The 14704-nt window shown below is 38.8% G+C and overlaps 1 protein-coding gene, 3 non-coding genes and 1 pseudogene across 4 annotated transcripts; 1 reads left to right on the forward strand and 4 right to left on the reverse strand.

The window, feature by feature from the left end:
- Positions 1–8039: 8039 nt before the first annotated feature.
- On the reverse strand, positions 8040–8200 carry LOC125185755. Its single transcript, XR_007170256.1, has one exon. It is a non-coding gene; the product is annotated as a U1 spliceosomal RNA (small nuclear RNA).
- A 346-nt stretch (positions 8201–8546) lies between these two features.
- On the reverse strand, positions 8547–8666 carry LOC125185723. The gene has a single exon (XR_007170227.1). It is a non-coding gene; the product is annotated as a U5 spliceosomal RNA (small nuclear RNA).
- Positions 8667–10436: 1770 nt separating this feature from the next.
- On the reverse strand, positions 10437–10597 carry LOC125185744. Its single transcript, XR_007170245.1, has one exon. It is a non-coding gene; the product is annotated as a U1 spliceosomal RNA (small nuclear RNA).
- Positions 10598–10971: 374 nt separating this feature from the next.
- On the reverse strand, positions 10972–11112 carry LOC125185814 (annotated as a pseudogene).
- Positions 11113–11609: 497 nt separating this feature from the next.
- Positions 11610–14060, forward strand: LOC125219764 (uncharacterized protein At2g38710-like). Its single transcript, XM_048121820.1, has 5 exons — positions 11610–11889; positions 12506–12625; positions 13072–13186; positions 13506–13599; positions 13713–14060. The coding sequence occupies exons 1-5, from the start codon at positions 11786–11788 to the stop codon at positions 13907–13909; spliced, it is 630 nt and encodes a 209-aa protein (XP_047977777.1). The 5' UTR covers positions 11610–11785; the 3' UTR covers positions 13910–14060.
- The last annotated feature ends 644 nt before the right edge of the window (positions 14061–14704 follow it).

Below are 14704 nucleotides of genomic sequence, written 5' to 3' on the forward strand. Positions count from 1 at the left end.
CCATCTTCATCACAAGCTCCACAGCCTCCGTCATCCGCTCGTTCTGCTTGGCGGACTTCACCGCCAAGTCCGCAATATTTCCCCGCAGGGTCTTCACCTCTTCACGGCTCCCGCTTAGCTCTTTCCTTATCCCTCCAAGCTCTCTCACCATTTCTTTTCTCATCACTTGCATTTCTTTCCTCACCTCCTTCAGAACTTCCTCTTGCATGTTCGGATTCAGTTTCCGTTGTGCGTCTCGGTGAGCCTTCACACCTTCTTCTAAACGGATGTGGTGCATGCGCAGAGATCGGATCTGATTCCTACTAAATCGAGAGGGTCCACCCTATTGCTTTCTTGTTCCGCCTGATCACTTCCAACCAGTTCCTTCTCCTGCACCTCAGTCAAGTTACTGTTGACTGTGATACTTTGGGAATGCCTCATCCTCCTCCAAATAAGCATACTTGAGGCCTGGTGGGAGTGTCTTCAGTTCCTTCCTTGTGTTATTCGTTTCCTGGGGCAAGGGATTTTTTTCTGCAATATCAGGTAATGTTTCCTTCCCAGACTCAGGAGAATTCTCCAGACTAGCCACATGGGCTGATCCCCTTGATCTAGCTGACTCGGGATTTCTACAAAACTCCATGATGGCCTCTGTTAGTTCCTCATCTGTCAATTCCGTTGTGTTCATTGCTGCACACCACCCTAAAACTTCTCGATCGATTAAATGGCTCAACTCCGAGTTGTCAATTTGTTCTTGTATCAATTCTGTCTCAAGATATTCTTGGACCAAGGGGTTAATAACATCTATAGCGTACAAATTCTCAACATCCAATGGTCTTTTCATTCCCTCATCTATGCAAAATGTATATTTTCCCCATTATAATCCAAGCAAATTGTTCCATCGAAGACATCGATAATGGTCTTAGCAGTGCGCAAGAATGGTCTTTTCCCCATTATCAATTCTGTCTCAAGATATTCTTGGACCAAGGGGTTAATAACATCTATAGCATACAAATTCTCAACATCCAATGGTCTTTTCATTCCCTCATCTATGCAAAATGTATATTTTCCCCATTATAATCCAAGCAAATTGTTCCATCGAAGACATCGATAATGGTCTTAGCGGTGCGCAAGAATGGTCTCCCTAAAAGCACGCCACTAGACTCAGTCAGACTCATTATCATTCATTTTGATAACATAGAAATCAGCAGGGTATAGAAAATCATGCACCTTGGCTATGACATTTTCTAACACACCTTCAGGACAAATGCAAGTTCTATCTGCTAACTGGATTACCACCTTGGTGGCGACCATCCTAACCCCTGTCAGTTTCTTTTAGATTGAAAGCGGTAAAACATTTATAGACGCCCCTAGATCACACATAGCATGCTCGACTTTGATATCCCCTAGAGAAATGGGTAATGTGAACATACCTAAGTCTGTGCATTTCGAAGGCATCCTTCTCTTTTGTATCACAACAGACACGTTCTCCACGATCACAATCTTCCCGTCTGGCTTGGTCTTCCCAGCTATGAATTCCTTGATGAACTTGCTAAAGGCAGGCATCTTCGGGGCTTGCAAGAAGGGCAGGTTGATTTCCAGCTTGCTAAAAATCTCCATGAGGTCCTCTTGTATCATCCTTCTTTTTTCTTTGTTTCCCCTCGGTATGGAAACGGCTTTGCCCACTTCACCGCATTTATGGAACTCCCAGCTGGGGGTTCGCCAGCTTCCCTACTTCTTTCTTTACTTACTAACTCAGGCTCTGAGATCTAGGAAAAATGGATCAGCTGATCGAGGTAGAGATCCCCCTAAATCTCCTTTCTGGAGGTCATCCTGAACAGGAACTTCTCTGGGTCTAAGGCTATCTCCCTGACTCTCTTTCCCCTTACTTGCTTGCGCGGGTACTTCTTCGTTGATTTCCAGCGTCCTTTATAGCCCCTCCGGATCTCGAGATTAGTGTGACTAATGTTTGCTCGGTCGGGTGGCTGACCGTGGCGGGAAGTTTTCCTTCATTTCCCTGCATCTCATTCAAAGCGATTTGGGAAAGTTGTTTTGCCATCATGTCCATGGCAGCTTTGTGTTCAGACTGAGCGTCTTGCAATTTGTGCATCACGTCGTTATTAGAATGCAAGTTATTCTGCATGAACTGCTGTGAATTCACTAGGTCGTGGACCATGTCATCCAGACTCCTTTGTGGCCTAGAGTTGAATTGATTAGAATTTGATCCTTGACCTTGGTTATGTCCTTGGGTTTGTCGATAGTTCCCCTGATTTCCAAGGTGGTTATTGTACTGGTTGCTAGACCCTTGATTCCCTTGGTGACTTGGTTGGGAATTCTGATAGTTCCCTTGGTTATTCCTCTGGTGAGGTGGCACATAGGAGCTCTCTGGATTGTTCTGCATTCCTGTTTGCCACCCAATTAGTATGGTCTTGATTCCTGTACCCAGGTTGCAATTGCCCTCTTGATTTCTTCGACCGTTGAATCTGCCTCTCGGAGGGTGTGCATAATTTGTGAGCTGCAGTGGGGGCGGCTGACTTTGATCATTATCAGTCCATCTAAAATTGGGGTGAGTCCTCCATGGGGCCTCCTTTTGTCTCCCTTGGTTCCAACTTCCATCCGGATTCCAGCTTCCCATCGAATTTGTCTGGGCTTGGCACTCCCCTTCACACGGTTGACTGTAATAAGGTTGAAGTTGCCTTTCCTCCGGACCAGGGGGTTTCTCACTTTCCGATGGAGCATGAGAGTTGTACTTCTCAATAGCATTCAACAATGCTTTCTCCAATTTATCTATCCTGTCCTCCACTTTCTTGCCATCTTGCTCTGTTACTGCATTGGCTGATCCCCTTCTCAAAATGCTCCACGGGTTATCATAAGCCTTCTTCGCCTCGATCAATCTTTCCAAAGTTTCTCTGGCTTCACTTGCTTTATTCTTGGTAAAATTTCCCCCGCTCGAGGAATTCATCAAGTCTTTTGATTCAGGATTTGCACCTTCGTAAAACAGATAGTAAGTCTCTGCCTCGATCATCCTGCGGTTCGGACAAGCATCCAACAGTCCCTTGAACCGGGACCAATAAGAGCTCAGAGACTCATCATATTCTTGCTTGCACTCCTGGATCTCCTTCTTCAAGGCGTTTGTCTTGTTGGACGGGAAAAAATAATCCAAGAACTCCAGCTTGAAGTCCTTCCATGTGTTGATCGAGTCTGGTGGGAGCCTCAACAGCCAAGTATTAGCCTCCCCCTTGAGGGCAAACGGGACTGCACGCAAACGGTAGTCCTCCTCAGTCGCCTCATTGGGCCTCTTTTGAATGTTGCACAGCTTACTAAACTCGTTTAGGAATTCGTAAGGACATTCATTCCTTCGTCCAGAGAATGTAGGCAAAACCCCGAGCACATTTGTCTTGATATCGATAGACCTCCGGCGCGGGTTTGAGACTATGGCATGGGCGGGCTCACCGTCTAGATGCGCGGTGAGTGAACCTATCTCCGGATCGGGATCCACTAAATGTGCCATATTCACGTCTTCCTCTTCCTCATTCTCGGAATGCTCTGTTTCTGTGGACGACTTCGGGTCCTCTTCTCCTGACGAGTTCCACTCCTTCTCACTTTCTGATTCGAACGGAAACGGGTCTACTGTCCTTAACCCTGATCTGGTAGTGACGGTGGACGTAGACTCCTTGACTTGCCACTTGTATCGGGCGTTTCCTAACCCAGATGTACTAGCCCAACTTCCAGAATGGAAGCCCGTGTTCATAAACTGTCAAGAAAAACAAAATAACAGAAATTAAACTATTTACACCAAATCCTCAAACGCATAAACAATTAACGCCATCCATCTCCGGTAACGGCGTCATTTGAAGCCTGCTGAATTTTTTTTTCTTGTTTACAGACTGCGTGCTCGAGAAAGGAATAACAAGCCTCCTAGGTCCAGCGAATCCACTAGATCACAGGGTCTAGGAACTCATGGATCGTTGGAAGATCTCGGTCGTCGGACACACAGAATATTGCTTCAAAACCCTCAACCACGTATACTAAAATTAGCACAGGGAAGTAGGGATTGATCCCACAGAGATGAATGCGTAATTAAACATGCTCAAGGATTCGGGACTATTTTTGGGTTGGCTGCTGCCACGCATTTTTGGGTTGAGGAAATTAAACTAACTTGGAGTGAAATCTGCTACGCTAACAACTAGATCTAGGCAGAACAGAAATCATGCATGAAAACCGGAAAAAGTAGACAATCGCTAGATCTAAGAAACTATTTCCTAAATTACCTAGACCTGGGAAATAAACTGACGGTGAGGACCATTTGCTGAAAAGGTAAAGTACGGATGAAAAGCTGGAAAACAACTAACTAAAGTACTAACTAACAGCGACATCATCTTCTCCAATCAATTTGCATAAAATTTCAATAGAAACAGAGATGGAACGTGAATCGGAAACGAAGCAGACTGAATTTAAAGCAATTTAACGAAGAACAATTAAAAACTAAGCAGATCTACGGCTACTAGACGGAGTAAAATGAAAAGAGAGCAAAAGAGTTCGAAATCCATGCACAACTTGATTCCCCTGTTCAGATCCAACCTCGGATGCTAAATCCACTCCGGATCCAAGCATCCGACACAAATTCCGACCAAAAGTATATCCATAGCTACAGATTCGCCACACAACCACCGATCAACAACAACAATTCAGATCCACAACCTCTTTCCCAGATCAAGCACAGAATTATCCAAAACAGAGAATAACATTCAACTGCCGAAATAAAACCTCAAACAAAAACTCAGAATCGTAAATCAACACAAGATAAACACCAACATGACATAAACTAAATGCATAGATAACCGATAAGTAGCAACAACCAAATTGACTTAAATAATCATTAGTCTTATTTGATCCCACAATATCAGCTTTCAAGTTCCACTCAACTCATTATTCCACCGTCCCATCATCTGCCACTAGTCTCTTACCACCACCAAAGTCAATCAAGATAAAATTAAGAAATAGCTCATCAAATCTTAATATATTTATCATTTTAATAATGATTCATGTAAGATATGATTTTTAATCTTCACAAAGAATTAGTTACAAACAATGTCAAAATAATGACACGAACACAAGCTTTAGTTTATGTTGTAGTTGATCGACATGAAATGCTTCTTTCCAAGTATTATTGTAGAAAACTATGAAAATATGAAGATTTTATATGATTCTAACTGAAAAGAAAAAAAATCTAAAATTTAAAATCATTTTATAGAAGAAAATTCCGATACAAGAAATTATTTTCGAAAGCTTTTAGGCCCGAATAGCCCGATGGGTTAGTCCAAAACCCGGTGGTTTAGGGTTAAGGTTGAAAATTTATAACCCGAAAAATCCATAACCCGAATAGCCCGCACCCAAATAGCCCGGCAACCCGAGTGGGTTGGCCCGAACCCGAACGGGTAGCCTAATTGACATCCCTATATAGAAGTAGGGATGTCAATCCAACCCGAAACCCGTGGGTCTACCCGAATAGCACGGTAAAATTAGTGGGTTAGGGCTATAATTTTTTAGCCCGAATACAAAACGGGCTAAACGGGTTAGCCCGAATGGGTGAGCGGGTTAAACGGGTTGGCCCGAACGAGTTGTGGGTCGGCCCGGTGGGTTGCATCTTTTAATTAAAAAATATTAAGTTTTAGGGATTTTTTGTATTCTTTAATCTCATGTGGCACAATAATTAGTCTTTTTCAATCTTCATTCTACACTTTTCCACTCAATCCCACACTATCAACTTTCAAGTTCCATCTCGACTCATTATTCCATCGTCACATCATTTGCCACTACTGTCTTACCACCACCAAAATCAATCAAGACAAATTTAAGAACTAATCCATCAAACTCTCAATATATTTATCATTTTAATAATAATTCATGTAAGACATGATTTTTAATTTTCATAAAGAATTAATTATGAACAATGCCAAGATAATGACACGAACACAAGCTTTAATTCAAATTAATTGATTTAATTTTGATTTATCTTTGTTTATGTTGTAGTTGATTGAAATAAAAAACTTCTCTCCAACAATTATTGAAGAAAACTATGAAAATTTGAAGATTTTATATGGTTCTAAAACAAAAAAAGAAGAAAAAATATATAAAATTTAAAATCATTATAAAGAGGAAATTTTGGATACAAGAGATTATTTTGGAAAGTTTTTAGGCCCGAATAACCCGATGGGTTAGCCTGAAACCCGGCGGGTTAGTGTTAGGGTTGAAAATTTATGGCCCGAAAAATCCACAACCCGAGTGGATTGGCCCGAATCCGAACGGATTAGCCTGATTGATATCCCTATATAGAAGCATCTTCTTTTCAATAATCTCTCTCTCTTATATTACATCTCTCCACATTAACTACTCCCTCGGTATTATTTAAAATATTCACCTTTCCATTTTAGTTTGTTCCATTTAAGATAACCACTTTCTACATTTGGTTATAAATCCACAGCTCCTCTTTAAAATATTCAACTACATTTTTCTCTCTACTTACTACATGTAACAACTCCTTCTATAACCCCGTGCCACTGAAAAATGTGGACATTTTGAGTGGGAAAGAAAGAGCATTTATTAAGTATCATTTTTTAAAATTAAGTGCAAAAAATAAATGACTCCATGAAGCTTGCGAATTTTCTTCTTGTTTAGAGACTGCATGCACAGAAAGGAATAACAAGTTTCCTAGGTCCAGCGAATCCACTAGATCACAGGGTCTAGGAACTTACGGAACGTTGGAAGATCTCGGTCGTTGGACACACAGAATATCGCTTCAAAACCCTCAACCACGTATACTAAAATTAGCACAGGGAAGTAGGGATCGATCCTACAGAGATGAATGCGCAATTAAACATGCTCAAGGATTCGGGACTATTTTTGGATTGGTTGCTGCCACGCATTTTTTGGGTTGAGAAGATTAAACAAAACTTGGAGTGAAATCTGCTGCGCTAACATCTAGATCTAGGCTGAACAAAAATCATGCATATAACTGGAAAAACAAGACAGTCACTAGATCTAAGAAACTATTTTCTAAATTACCTAGACCTGGGAAATGAATTGACGGTGGAGACCATTTGCTGAAAAGGTAAAGTACAGCTAAAAAGCTGAAAAACAACTAACTAAAGTACCAACTAACAGCGACATCATCTTCTCCAATCAATTTGCATAAAAATTTCAGTAGAAACAGAGATGGAACGTGAATAGGAAACGAAGCAGACTGAATTTAAAGCAATTAAACGAAGAACAATTTAAAACTAAGCAGATCTGCGACAACTAGATGAAGTAAAATGAAAAGAGAACAAAAAGTTCGAAATCCATGCACAACTTGATTCCCCTGTTCAGATCCAACTTCGGATGCTAAATCCACTCCGGATCCAAGCATCCGACACAAACTCCAACCAAAAGTATACCCATAGCTACAGATTCGCCAAACAACCACCGATCAACAACAACAATTCAGATCCACAACCTATTTTCCAGATCAAGCACAGAATTATCTAAAACAGAGAATAACATTCAACTGCCGAAATAAAACCTCAAACAAAAACTCAGAATCAACGTAAATCAACACAAAATAAATACCATCATGACATAAACCAAATGCATAGATAATGGAAATAGCAAACAACCAAATCGACTTCCAAAACGATGGAGTTCGACGGAATAAAGGTGCAAAAAGCTGAATGTAAACAGATTGTTTCTTCGCCCTCCGTGAGGACGGTGTTACCACTGACTTTCGCCAAAGATGAACCCCTAGAAACCCTTAACTACCCAAGAATTCCCATTTTTCCCAAGTGTGTGTGTGAGTGTGTGAGCTGAGAGCAAAATCATCTCTGGCGTGTGTTGCATGCTCCTTTATTTATAAGCGTTGAAGTGGGTCCAGCGAGGTATGAATAGTCTTTGTTGCCCTCAGCTATTGACTTCCTTCGTCTAGCCATTTTTTTTCTCTTCAACTCTGCTCACTTTACTACCTTGGAACAGAGAGAGTACATATGGACAAAATAAATAAATAATATAACAAATTAAAATTAAATTGGGCAGGGGCTGCGCCAGCGCAGGCCCCCTCTAGAACAAATTATGACGCAGACTCGACCACTTGGGCCGATCTTAGGCTGGCACCCCTCCGAAGTGCAATGGAGATCGCCAACCTAGGCGATGGGCCTTATGGATAATCCATTGACCCCGTCCAGGTAATTATGCATCTTGATTTTATTTTCTCTATTTAATGAATTTCTGTTACAATACTTCATCTATCACACATCCGACGTGGGATTAGGTAGTTTCTTTTATTGTTTGGTTTATTTTAAGCTCTATTTTTCTATTTATAAGCTTCAATGGTAATTATGAACATTTGGTGAATAGTTGCTATGATTTCATCATTTATTTCCTTCGAGTTGCTAATGTAAGTCATAAATGAAAAAAATTAATAATAATAGTAAGTTTTTTCTTGATAAATAATATACTTATCAGATTTCATACATGGTACAAACATATATACTACAAATAATTGAGAAAAATAATCACAAATTAAACTTTAATTTATGGGGTTTCATGAAGAAAACACCCTCTAAAAAATGGCGTATGTTGCTTGAACAGCGACGACCACACGATATTCTTTAGTAAAAGACAAAAGAATAATTCTCTATGTGACTCAATGCGCAACTGCATGATGCGTAATGGGAAATTATCCCATATTTATCTAGGGTGGCTTGGAGCAATGTTTCATGTGTCAGCGATGCGAGAAACAGTATAGTGTATTTGTTGTTGTGTTGAGTCTGAGTGAATTGAGAAAGGAAAAAATATAGCTCTAATTACGGCCATTATCTATTGCAACTAATAAATGAATCTGGATATCTGATTTTACTCACGACTTATGTATCATTAGACAAAAGTTCAATTTCTCGGCAATTGTCTAGTTTTAACTTTCTTCATTTTAGGTATTAATATGTTAAACAACACAATGTACGTTACACTAACAAAATACTACACAGTACAATATATTAGCTTAAAATATTACTTTGAGAAAAAAATAAATAAATGAAATTAAAAAATTAGAATTAAATTGGTGATGCACTTTTTATTAGCACTAAAATAAACCTGCAAGTATACAGAGTATATATAGTATAGCCAAAGGTCAGTACCGGATATCGAACACATGGAAGGCAAACACAAAGTGTCTATCCTCTACTAAGACTGAATTACTATCTGGAAAAGCAAGTAGGTTTTGAAAAACTTTTGAAAACTAAAAACAATAAAAAGCATATAACAACTAAATGCAAATAAAACACGGAGATAATCGATAGAGATAAGGGAATCCCAGGGATGTGCGTTCACAGTTATGGTTATACAAATTCCAACTACAATACCCTAGCACAGTTTATACTTTGAAAGGACGAGTCACCTAACTTATGCCCATGCGATACAAACCTTGATTACAAAATTAGGGTTGTCAATCCTAACACGTAACTCCAAAAAGCTCCTAAGACCCTTGAAAAGTCCTCACTCTCAATTAACAGTGCCGTTTTAAGGGAAGCTAACTATAACGTCTACTAAGTGAATCTAACTCGCTAGAACTCTGTCACAGTTATGAAGCAAGCTATATTAAATCATACATGATTGTGTCACTCAATCATGCAACATCAAATTACTTAGGGAAGAAACAAAGTAAAAACAAAACGGATATTAAATAGAAAAAGAAATTGTATAACCAAAGTCGTTACTAACACATCCCTAGAATCCTATGAGTTTAGTTACACATGATGAAATAAGCTAAACACATAGATTGAAGGGAAGACAATTTGAACATAAAACTAAAGCAAACAAAACCCGTAGGTTGAATCCTTGTCGTTCTTGATATTCTTAAAATCCTTCTCCAATTCCTTGCACAAAAAGTGAAGTACTCTAGCTCTTGATCTCTATGAATTATTTTGCAAGTAGAAGCTCTCTCTTTTGATGAAGCTTGGGGTCTTATTTATAAGGGAAAACCAATCCTTGTTGTAGAAGGAAAAGATCTCCAAAATATGGTAAATCTTGGAACAAATCTAGGGCATCTTGGATTCGCCGCCTTTCTACGGCGGGCCGCCGCACCTTGGTCGGCGGTCGCCGCGTTGGAGTCCAGAGAGTCTGTTTCCTCGGCGGCCGACCGCCGCACGACTTCCGGCGGTAGCCGGACGAGACTTCTCTTCAAAGCGTATTTTTCCGAGGCGGAACGCTGCATTGCCCGGCGGACGCCGGTCGCTGTCGGACTCCAGATTTCCAGACTTTGCGTTTTGGCTCCCTTTTCGGCTCAATTATGCACGTTTCTCACAAAACACGTCAAAATACCAAAATAAACAAAATATGCAAATAATGGACGTGTAGAGTGACTTTGACATAAAAAAAAACGGACCAAATAACGGCCTTAAAATAGTGCAAAATCCGAGCGTATCAATTGGGCAGGGAAAGCGCGAACACATGCCCCCTCTAGAACAAATTATGACGCAGACTCAACCACTAGGGTCAATCTTAGGCAGACACCCTTCCAAAGTGCAATGGAGGTCGCCAACCTAGGCGATGGGCCTTATGGATAATCCATTGACCCCGTCCAGGTAAGTATTATTTTGATTTTCTTTTCCCACTTTAATGAATTTCGTTTCTCATACCCCATCTACCACACTTTCGATGTGGGATTAGGTAGTTTCGTTCATTAGTTTGTCACTTAATTGGTTGATTTATTTTAAGCTCTCTTTGTCTATTTTATATTTTTTATTGGAAATTATGAATATTTGATGAATAGTTGCTATTTTTTCTTCATTTATTTCATTTAGAAAAACTAAGTTGAGAATACCTTAAATCATTATAATTATATTTCTTCGAGCAGCTAATGTTAGTCATAAATGAAAAAAAAAACAATCAAAATAGTAAGTTTTTTCTTAATAAAATGATATACTTATCTGATTTCCAACAGAGTATAAATATATATACTACTGTATATAATTGAGATAATTAATCATAAATTGTGACGCATACTCAACCACTCGGGCTGATCTTAGACATGCGCCTCTCCAAAGTGCAATGGAGGTCGCCAACTAGGCGATGAGCCTTATGGATCGGCCATTGACCCCGTCCTATCTTGATTTTCTTTTTTCACTTTAATGAATTTATGTTCTCATACTCTATCTACCGCACTTCTGATATGGGATTAGGTAGTTTCGTTAATTAGTTTGTCAAGTTAATTGTTTGATTTTTTTAAAGCTCTCTTTGTCTGTTTATCATGGTGAATAGTTGCTATTTTTCTGCATTTGTTTTATTCATTGTTTTATTCAGAAAAACTGAATTGAGTATTCATTAAATAATTACTTCATTTGTCCGCCATTAAAAATCTTAGACACACTCGTTTTTTATACTTTTTTATTTTATCAATTGTACATTAAACTCATATCATATACAACTATGCTTATTTTAGGTGAACAGAGATAGTATTATCTGGCCCGATCTTTCTTTTCTATGCAACGTAATTTGATTCAATTCAATTTAAAATTATTATGTGGGCCCGATCTTTTCTATGCAACGTAATTTGATTCAATTCAATTTAAATTTATACTGGAATATATTTGATGGACAGAAGCTCAATTATTAGTGAACAAAAGGGGAAGAAAGAGTAGTTCCCTCCATCCATCGCCACCCTAATTCAATCCTTCTCTCTGTTTGCTAACACCCGATTCGGTTTCCGATCGGATCAAATTCACTCTCCCTTTGTATCTGTTGCTACACGAATTTTAGTTCTTGAATTTAATAGAAGAAAATGGTGTCGGCAAATAGGGAGATGGTGGTGTACTGCTTCGACACACTGGTGGCGCACTACAACAACGAGGAGCCTCCTCTTCCTGCCTTCGATGAGGGCCAACAGTATGGATTACATCTTATTTATTCCCTTAATTTCGTTTTTCTGGTTTTCATGTGGAATTGTTTTTGCTTAGTTTGAGCATTGTACATTCGGATTCTGACTTCTGTTTTTGCGGTGTTTTTTTGGTTTTATTGGCGTCGGTGCTGCTCTTTTCTTCAGCGTTATTATGTTTGGAATTGTCTAATGTTTTTCTAAAATGGATTTCATCTAATTATCACTGCTGTGCTGTGTATGATATGCAACCGAATCATATTTTGGAATTACAAAGTTTCGATTGATAAGTTTGTTTTTCGATTTGTGCTGATGCAGGGGCTATGATTCTTACTATTTTCTTCCTTGTCATTGTTTTGATTAATATTTCACCTATGTTTGCCTGGGTGGAATGATCAATTAAGAATAGACTTGCTAATGCTCTCAAAAGTCTGTTTTTGGGTTTATACTTGTTTCTTTTCTTAATTAAACCCTTGAGATGTCTATAAATTTCTTCCTTAGTCACTAAAAGAATGTCTTCCGCTTTTCAACTGACCAGCTTTGAGTCTTGAGTAACATAAGGTGCACGGTGGAATCAGAAAAAAAAAACTTATATGGTTTGTGCTTTGTGCACTTATCTGTTTGCAGTCCACTGTTCGTGACCTGGAAAAAAGTGATCAATGGTGGGGAACCTCGTTTACGTGGATGCATAGGGACTTTGGAAGCTCGCGGCATAGTTAATGGTTTCAAGGACTATGCTTTAACAAGGTAATGAAAGAAAAAGGTTTGAACTTCTAGTACCAAGAGTATGACACGTACTCTTTATTACTTAGGCATCAGAGTTGAGCACTTACATTATGTTTTTCCTACTTTCCACTGATAAGTCTTTTTTTATCTATATTTGAGTTAGATGTTTCTGTTATGCACCTTGTATACTTAGTAGTTCTATTACATGCATTAACCTAATTAACTTTTTAACTCCTCCTTGTTAGATGGATGGTATTCTCTTAAAAATCTTCTTTGAATGTAAATTAGCATCTCATGCTTTCTACATTTCAAACTTTTGGTATGCCACATTGATATCGATGATTTTATAAGTCTATATCTTGTTTTCTATGTTGAATTTGTCGAGTTTTACTTGATTTGACATTTGACTGTAATTCCAAAAATCTCAGAGAGCATTGTTTTTATATTTCTTGTTTTAAATGTCTCAGTGCCCTCAGGGATCGACGATTTCCCCCAATACAAGCTAAAGAACTACCTTCCTTAGAATGTACAGTTTCCATTTTGACAAATTATGAAACTGCTCGTGACTACCTCGACTGGGAGGTTAGTGCAACTGTTACCAAATATATGCTCACTTCATGTGGGCAATCAATTACCTTTTTGCTTGCAAACCACTCCTGACCTATCATTTAACTATCCTCTTGATGCAACTAATCCTTGTAGTTCATCTGGAATTACCTATATTCTAATTGGCATTTTAGTTGCAATTTCCCCCTTTTTAATGTCTATGTACTGTACTTCATTAACTTCTGAAACTCCTTATTAATGTAATCATTGAATTGTTTGCTCAATATTAAATACATAGGCTGGTTCTTTGATTCAGGACCTGATTTCTGTTTGTATCAAATGTGTGTATATCCAGGTTGGGAAGCATGGAATAATTATTGAATTTACTGATCCTGACTACAATACAAGGCGAAGTGCCACCTACTTACCTGAGGTTGCTGCTCATGAAGGTAACTTGCATTGCTAATTCTCTTTTATTGGATTGACGAACAATTTGGTGTGGTATGATTCCCCAACTCTTCTGCACTCAGTTTCTGATATTTCATTCCCTTTATCATGCAAGGGTGGACAATTGTTGAAGCAATTGATTCATTGATTAGAAAAGCGGGTTACAGAGGCACCATCACTGAACAACTGCGAAAGAGCATCCAGCTTACCCGTTACCAAAGCACACTATTTACCATGCCGTACAGCGAATATGTTGCCTATGCGAAGACAACTAGAGGTGTTGCTCCGACTATTAATGGGGCGAAACCATGATAGGTTCTGAACATTGTGCTTGCGAGGCTAGCCATTGCTGAGTCTGAGTGTTTGTCTTTGATCTCAAATTCATGAATTGAGAGAGGCCTTTGTAGAAATAGAGAGTGTGGTCGCCCCTCATCCGCTACGTGGCCCATTTTTGTGGTTCCTTTTATCATTTTCATTATCTCTTCTTTTTCTCCTTTTTTATAATTACTATTGGAAAAGAACTTAACCGGTACACTCCTATTATTTTTCAACACTTCCAATTACTAATATTAATACTAGAATGGTATTGATTTTGTTTTCAAAATTATGCCAAATTAATCCTCTTTTTTTGGGTTGACAATTACAATTATGTATGAGAGATTAATTAGGCAAGCGACCAACTTGAAACAGCAGCATTATTTTTATTCAAGTATTAATCCTATGCAGAATTCGAGTGGAAATGATATTATCTTGTAGGAGTACGAAAAAACAGTTTCGATCTATTTTTGGAAACGCAATAAATTTGCTAGGCACCACTTGTCAATATCGAAAGCATATAGTCCTATTACTAAATATTTTGAATAAATGGACAAACTTTAATCTAGATAGATTGTGATATTATGATGTGGTTCGGAGATACGCTTGCTTCTGTGGTTCTTGCTTCGAGGTGACACCATTTAGCTCCAAGAGTGCTTGTGGTTTACACAAGCTCATCTGCCACGTGGCGGATTTCTCTTGTTTCATTGGATGTTAAACTTTTCTTATCATCTCCTCCTTTTTCGTTTTTTTTTTCGTTCTCCTTTTCTGTGTCAGTAGACCCATTACTGT

This window comes from Salvia hispanica, chromosome 4 (genome assembly GCF_023119035.1).
Source record: "Salvia hispanica cultivar TCC Black 2014 chromosome 4, UniMelb_Shisp_WGS_1.0, whole genome shotgun sequence".
Lineage (NCBI taxonomy): Eukaryota > Viridiplantae > Streptophyta > Magnoliopsida > Lamiales > Lamiaceae > Salvia > Salvia hispanica.

Coding starts and splice junctions, on each gene's coding strand:
- LOC125219764 (XM_048121820.1), top strand. CDS start 11,786: ATGGTGTCGGCAAATAGGGAGATGGTGGTGTACTGCTTCGACACACTG. Junction 12,626..13,071: donor AAGGACTATGCTTTAACAAG/GTAATGAAAGAA, acceptor TAAATGTCTCAG/TGCCCTCAGGGATCGACGAT. Junction 13,187..13,505: donor GTGACTACCTCGACTGGGAG/GTTAGTGCAACT, acceptor GTGTATATCCAG/GTTGGGAAGCATGGAATAAT.